Source organism: Formica exsecta, unplaced genomic scaffold (genome assembly GCF_003651465.1).
Source record: "Formica exsecta isolate Colony F162 unplaced genomic scaffold, ASM365146v1 scaffold50, whole genome shotgun sequence".
Classification (NCBI taxonomy): domain Eukaryota; kingdom Metazoa; phylum Arthropoda; class Insecta; order Hymenoptera; family Formicidae; genus Formica; species Formica exsecta.
This window is the reverse complement of record NW_021852242.1, coordinates 260,632-267,414: the sequence shown is the minus strand read 5'-3', so window position 1 is coordinate 267,414 and position 6,783 is coordinate 260,632. Positions and strand designations below refer to the sequence as shown.

At 30.2% G+C, this 6,783-nt stretch overlaps 2 protein-coding genes across 3 annotated transcripts in view; one reads left to right on the top strand and one right to left on the bottom strand.

Moving 5' to 3' along the window:
• LOC115241507 (RNA polymerase II subunit B1 CTD phosphatase Rpap2) overlaps nucleotides 1-2,958 on the top strand; it is a 3,842-nt gene extending 884 nt beyond the window's left edge. Inside the window, exons 2-7 of one of the 2 annotated variants that reach the window (XM_029817270.1) lie at nucleotides 445-483; nucleotides 559-673; nucleotides 758-2,161; nucleotides 2,232-2,392; nucleotides 2,510-2,692; nucleotides 2,759-2,958. In XM_029817270.1, coding sequence (XP_029673130.1) covers nucleotides 445-483; nucleotides 559-673; nucleotides 758-2,161; nucleotides 2,232-2,392; nucleotides 2,510-2,692; nucleotides 2,759-2,912 — 2,056 coding nt within the window. In that variant the 3' untranslated portion in view covers nucleotides 2,913-2,958. Of the gene's footprint in view, nucleotides 1-64; nucleotides 484-558; nucleotides 674-757; nucleotides 2,162-2,231; nucleotides 2,393-2,509; nucleotides 2,693-2,758 lie in introns of those variants that run through there. The other variant, XM_029817271.1, reaches the window with a different exon arrangement.
• A 5-nt stretch (nucleotides 2,959-2,963) lies between these two features.
• Nucleotides 2,964-6,267, bottom strand: LOC115241508 (negative elongation factor B-like). Its single transcript, XM_029817272.1, has 8 exons — nucleotides 5,812-6,267; nucleotides 5,206-5,682; nucleotides 4,967-5,134; nucleotides 4,713-4,838; nucleotides 4,363-4,632; nucleotides 3,965-4,249; nucleotides 3,590-3,790; nucleotides 2,964-3,474 (listed from the first exon to the last, which is right to left on the bottom strand). The coding sequence occupies exons 1-8, from the start codon at nucleotides 5,938-5,940 to the stop codon at nucleotides 3,304-3,306; spliced, it is 1,827 nt and encodes a 608-aa protein (XP_029673132.1). The 5' UTR covers nucleotides 5,941-6,267; the 3' UTR covers nucleotides 2,964-3,303.
• Between the last annotated feature and the right edge of the window lie 516 nt (nucleotides 6,268-6,783).

The following is a 6,783-nucleotide window of genomic DNA, read 5'->3' as shown; positions in this document are numbered from 1 at the left end:
ATTGAAATTTGACCAATCAGGACAAGGAAAACTAAAATTTCTTTGTCCTGATTGGTCAAATTTCAATCTTCGATCTTCAATCTCAATCTTCAATGCGTAGTCTGATACGGGCTTTACGGTTGCTAGACGAGGATCTCAAGATGCAAGGGGGGCGCGATAGGCGTTGACTCTCGGAAATCGGCCGAAATGTGCAGATCGTGGCATGCACTGGTCTATGGTATTGCTCAACCAGTCATAAAAGAAGAAGAAGACCTTAAAGAATACATTAACCTCAATTGATCATAAATCGAGAATTACCGAAAAATAACTACTCGGTTGACAGTACGTTAAATACCCTCTTATAAAAAAAAAATAATAAATAAATCGAGAATTAATTTGTAACTTTCTAAGTGGTGTTATAATCGGTGTAATAAGCGGTTATTTTATGAGTAACGTTGGAACGATGTCAGCGACTAAAGAAAAACAGAAAATTAAGAAGATGAGGTAAAAATCTTTCTTGTATCGAAACATTTCTTATTTTAAGTCTTTTTATTTAATTGGATTGAATTTTTGTTCAAGTAAGGCGCAGATACAGCTAGCTATAATAAAAAAAAAGCAATGTGATGCGAAAGCTCTTGCAATAGTCGAGCAGCTCTTGGAACCAAATGTAAATTCTGAGTGGCTGCTTCAAAATGTAAGTGCACCAGCAAATATTGTCCCTCTATATTTGGATATTTATTAACAATAATATTTTTATTTTTATTATTTTTAATTTCAGTTAAGGTTTATAAGTAAAAGTCATATGGAAGATGTTATAGAAGAGAGAGCGATAATAAAATTGTGTGGATATGTTCTTTGTTCAAAACCATTGACTGTCATTATCCGACAACAGTATCATATATCGACACATAGAAACAAGGTATATGATATTAGCAGACGGAAAAATTTTTGTAGTTTATCATGCTATGGGGCAGCCAATTATCTTCTCGAACAAATGCTGGAGAGTCCACTATGGTTGAGGGAAATAGATGAAATACCAATTTTTCAAATATTGCCTAATAATCCTAAGCCTAAGCAATATATACCCGGAGATGAAATAAATATTGGTGAGATTAATCTGCCACAAAATATAAATGCTGACAATACTGATGACAACAAAGAATCTACAAAACATAGCAGTGGCCAACAAACAATAGAAGACATATCATCAAGCCCCGGGAAGAAAAACATATGTAGCTCTCATTTATCGAACGATATAATTAATGATAATAATATAAAAACAAAAGAGATTCCTATAAATAGTAATTCACAAAAGTTTGAATATTCATTAAATCTATATATGAATCAAGAGAAGAAAGATCATAATCATTCTGAAGAATCTATAGATTGTAAAAGCAACTATACCAATATCCTCAAAGTAAATTTAGATTCGCAGAATTTAGAAATAAAAGTTGCTGAGCAATCTGAAAGTAATCTACACTTGCATGAATATAATCGCAGAGATGCAGAAAACAAAAATGTACATGTTTCATGCCCTAGCAATGATAGCAAAACATTACAATCTCAATTAGACGAAATAATTAACGAAAACGATTGTAATAAAATGTTACAACCTTTGAATGAAATAAGTAATGACATAAAAAATACAAATGATAAATTACAATTACAATCAAGTAAAATGAGTAATGAAAATAATGAAAAATTACAGCCTCAATTAGATGAAACAAATAATAGTGAGAATGATGATAGAAAAATGGCACAGCCCCAATTGGATGAAATATGTAACAATAATATTACAATTTCTTCTAAATCTTGCAATGAACATAGGAAAAAGAGAGATGCAAATAGAATTAATAAAAATAAGAAATATAAACAAAAGGAATCTTACAATGCAAAAATACAAGCTAATATTTATCACAAACTTATAATACATGTTGAACAAAGTGTTAAAGAATGGGTTACAGAAAATACACTTTCCCTTTTAATGGGTGAGATGGATGAGAAACGCCAGTTATTAGAAAGTCTTATGCACCATGATAGATACCAACAACTGTGCAAAAAATTAAATAAATTGCAGCTAGAAGATGAAAAAGAAGAGCGTGTCAACTTAGAGAGAAACGTGCTCAAACCTTTGCCTCACTTCTCTGTACTTCAAGAGGAGGGAAAGAAAATCGATTTGAAGGTACAATCAATTTTCTCAATTTTAATCAAACAGGATATATCAAAAATAATCGGTTGTAATATGTGCATAGGTGCGTGCATTTTATGAGGGACGACTGACAATAACATCGCCTGAAGATAATGACAAGGAGTCAAATAGTAAAGACGATGACGATTCTGTATTACCATTAACGGATGCTCACACTCCCAATGCACTTCGCCGCCGAATTTTCTTGGACAAACTTAATAAAATGTAATAGTCTCTATTTCGATACAATTAGAAATTGTCGCATGCTAAAAAAAGCTTAATATCTGTGCTTTAATCATTGTTACTTAGCAAATGAATCACTTGTGTATTTGTCGATTACAGATTACCAGATTTAATGCGTACTTTAACGACCAATGTGGATACTTCTTCAATGGCACAATGTACTTATGATCATGAGAGATACTCATTAATCAAAATGTTGATTAGCACTTTTAATTTATCTGCTGCAAACATTGTTTTTAAAAGTGCTGAATGGACACTTGTGGGGCTTATCATGATTAAAATGTAAGAGTATAATTACAAAGTTTAACTTATATAAAGGCAAAATTTTGAAAATGCATATAATTTCAGATTAAGTTTAATTGACGTACAATTACAATCATTGCTCCAATCTAAACAAGCCTCAATGTATACATCAATGATTCTTATGACGTATAAATTGGATTCCAACTATTTGGACAGACTCATAATGGAAATAACAAATACTGTAAATACATCTAAATAAGATAATAAACAATGTTAATTGAAAACCTTGTATAAAATAACTTTATATAAATTAGTTTTATAATTTTTTAACTTTATTATCTATCTCCTTACATTTTTAATCTGATATAAAATACATTTCAAAAAGTTCAATTAGTTATTGTATATAATAATATATTGCCTATTATAATGTTAGAATCACTTTAATAATATAGTATGTTCCATTATTACAAAATAACCATTAAAAAATTTTTCCATAATTTGGTAGATGTATTTACAATAAAAGATTAAAGAGAATATATATATCTATATATATATATAGATTATATATATATATAGAGATATATTATATATATAGATTAAAGAGAATATATATATCTATATATATATATAGATGAATTATAGACATATTCCTAAAGTGAACATGTACTCGATGTTGGTGTTGGTAATCCAGTAAGAGCAGGGGAAGAACAATCAAGACCTAATGTGTCTATTTGAGCTGTTGATGCTAATTGATCTTCTGTAGAATGACTACCAACTTTATCACGTAAAGATTCATAAAGATTGTGGACTGCTTCATTATGCTACAAAAATTTAAGATTTTTAATTAACAATATACAAGATTTTTTACTACATAATATATGAATGCACATATAACAATTAACATAAACTATTTTTAAATATTCCAAAATATATTACCTGACTCGTTGGTTGCAAGGCTTTCAATAATGAATGTAAGCGTGCAGATGGCAATTTAGGATGTATATACCAAAGTAATTTCAACAGGTGCCGTGTAACATTATCTCTACCTAAACCAGCCAGGAAAAATTCATCGAAAATTACTGTACAGAAGGACTCATTTGAGAATTCATCGGCCATATTTAGTATTAATAATGAAACCTGTAATTAAAAATTAATTTGTTAGTATAACAAATGTTAATGTAACAAATTGTTAGTATAACAGTTTGCAAATGAATTTCAGCATTTCAAATAACAGTGACAAACTGTGTGAGAAATCCTTTCTTTCCATAATAATTGCATATAAAATATAGGTATATAGTTAAAATATGTTACCAATGTGTGCAAAAATGGATCTTCAAAAGCTCGTTGTGCTTGACAGTTTGGAAGTGTTGCTAACACTCTCATTAAACCTCTAGCATCTCCTCTACCTCTTCCAACTCCACCACCCCCTCCAACATGTAATGCATAGTACATTGATAGAACTGCTGCTACTCCAGACAACTGAGCATATGCTTGGCATGCATCAGGAGGTGGCCCAGAATGCTCGATAATAGCGATAGCACTTTCTCTTTCATCAGGTGGAAGTTTACAATTCAATTGTCTTATTTGATCATCAACCTAAAAATTAATTATATTATTTGTACATATATTTGTACATATATATCCCATATAAAAGTTATAAACTCTAATTTTTTACAGAAGTTTTTTAATTAATTATTTCATAAAATTACCATAAGTGACATAAGTGCTGGCAGAAACTTTGTAACAACTTGAATGTCCAATTTTGGCTCCTTAAAATCTTGCGAATCGATCATCTGCCAAGCGGACAATCCTAGTGCAAGCATTCTCAATAATAATACTAGCACTGCATTTTCTCTAGGTAACGCCTCGCTATTTATCAAATGAAGAGCTATTTTGATTGCACTGCTAGCAAGAAAATTTACCGCATAGGGATCACACAAAGTCATACTTAGATCCCCCAACACCTGCTCCTGTCCTCTCTATAAACAATTATACATCATATCATTTTTCTAATCTAACAAATAATATTAAAACACAAGTTTATATTTTAATTTTTTACCTTAATACTATCTAGGAAGCCTTGCAACTCACGAGATCTTTTAACATCCACATTCTTTTCTCTAATGCACGCATCCAGACACCAAGTAAACTTGTGACAAGGATCTACAGAAATAATATCTTGCACCTAGTAACAAATATTGTATTCAACAAAATTAAAGTAACACAATGGTTTGTTATATATATATCATTAGAATTTACTAATAATAAGATATGAAGAACTAATTAACAATAATATATACTAGATATATTTACCTCTAAATCATGTAATGCCATGAGTAGTTCCGCTCTTAGAGTACAATAATGAATGTTTTTAGTACGTAGAAACAAAGTCCTCAAAAATTGCAATACCATGTCATATAATTTTACACTATGCCCAATCATGTGGGCTAACTTTTGTACAACTTCTCCCTGCCTCCTCACCTATACAAAACAAGAGAAATAGTCGATAAATGTATGGCTCACAAATTTATAATTAATTATGATCTATATACCTTGGGAGATGGTGTAAAAAATAGACTGTTCAAGTTACGATGATCAAATAAAATCTGTTCTTTTTCAATAATATAACGACTAAATAATGGAGAAACTTCATCTCCAAAAAGACTTTGATTATCTTTCCATATTTGGCGTTTTACTTCTGTATCGGCATCATTATACAGTTCCTTCTCCCCAACTAATACTCGCAAATATTTCTCTTCAATATGCGGAGTATTTCTTAAGATACACATAACAACAGGTCGCAAACCAGTGACTCTCACAGCAGGAAAACTTTTAGATAGTAATTCCTTCAATCTTCTATCAGAGGAACTTTTATCGGCTCTTTCCATACCAATTTCATTAATTTGTTTAATCAGTTTTTCCCGTAACTCTTCAAGAACAGAAGCATGAAAATCTAATCTTCTAACTCCATGTAAATCAAGCAGAGGTAACATAGGTCTCAACGATGGTAATAATATGCCATTTTCTAGCTGAAATATGATAGCTATTACCACTGTGTGCGAAATATGCATATTTTTAAGATAATTAATACATTTAAGACAATAATTAATTTAACGTATTATATATTATACTAGATTACAAAATTTTTGACTACTTACTTGAAATTCCTCGATGGCTTTCAGAGGATCTGTACAACTTGTTAAAGCATCTCTTAAAAACACTGGCCCAGGTATACCAAGATCCTCCAGTCCATTACCACTTTCACCGTTACTTTTCATCGGATTCATCGTTTTATTTTATTACATCATACAAAATACCACATATCTATTAATTATTTATATTGCAAATTGTTTCCTTATATGCACGTTTACATACACACGATAAGTTTCGTGATCTACGGCATATTTACACAAATTGCTTGACACTTTCTTCGATAAATTGAAATCAATTGTACAACGTGAATTATCGATATAGCTTCGTTTTTATATTTATTTAAGAATATTCTTTACAACAGCCGTTGTTCTGTATAAATCAATTTCCAAATACCGCTAAAAGAAAACTCCGCTTGACTCCGCTAATGTAAATAATCATTTTAGACTTTAGACCAATATCAAATATCGCACAAGTTAGTATCGATATTTTTTTCGTGAATACAAACTGCCGATATCCAATAGCAAACTATGTTTTATAGGAAGAAATATATTACTATTACAGTTCCTAGGACACAAAGTCTCTTATTGGATATCGCATCTATCTAGAAAAGTCGGTTGCAGTCAAAGATTGCAGTGTAAATCCGCCATAAGCATATATAACGCCCTCTGAATTATTTATGTCGTTATGTACACTTGAATCAGGTAAGGTTAGATGCATTTATAGCTATTTTTTATCTAAATAATTTCGTGTGAATATTCGTGCTTTTCTCATATGACTCAAAATTACTTATGACAGTTTGACATTATAAGATGTTGCACAGAAAATATGTGTGAATATAAATACAGAGAAATATATTTTTTACGTATATTTTGTTATAATATATAACAACAATTCAATCAAAATTAATAATAAAACGAAATTTAATTCTCTAACAAAAAAAAAATAAAGAATAATTTTTTTATATAAAACAAAAATAT

What these genes read in the sequence shown, in the direction of transcription:
- LOC115241508 (XM_029817272.1), bottom strand. Translation starts at nt 5,940, where the DNA reads ATGAATCCGATGAAAAGTAACGGTGAAAGTGGTAATGGACTGGAGGAT. An exon ending in ATCCATTTTTGCACACATTG is followed by an intron (nt 3,791 to 3,964) that starts GTAACATATTTT and finishes TTTTAATTACAG; the next exon opens with GTTTCATTATTAATACTAAA. An exon ending in CCTTGCAACCAACGAGTCAG is followed by an intron (nt 3,475 to 3,589) that starts GTAATATATTTT and finishes AAATTTTTGTAG; the next exon opens with CATAATGAAGCAGTCCACAA.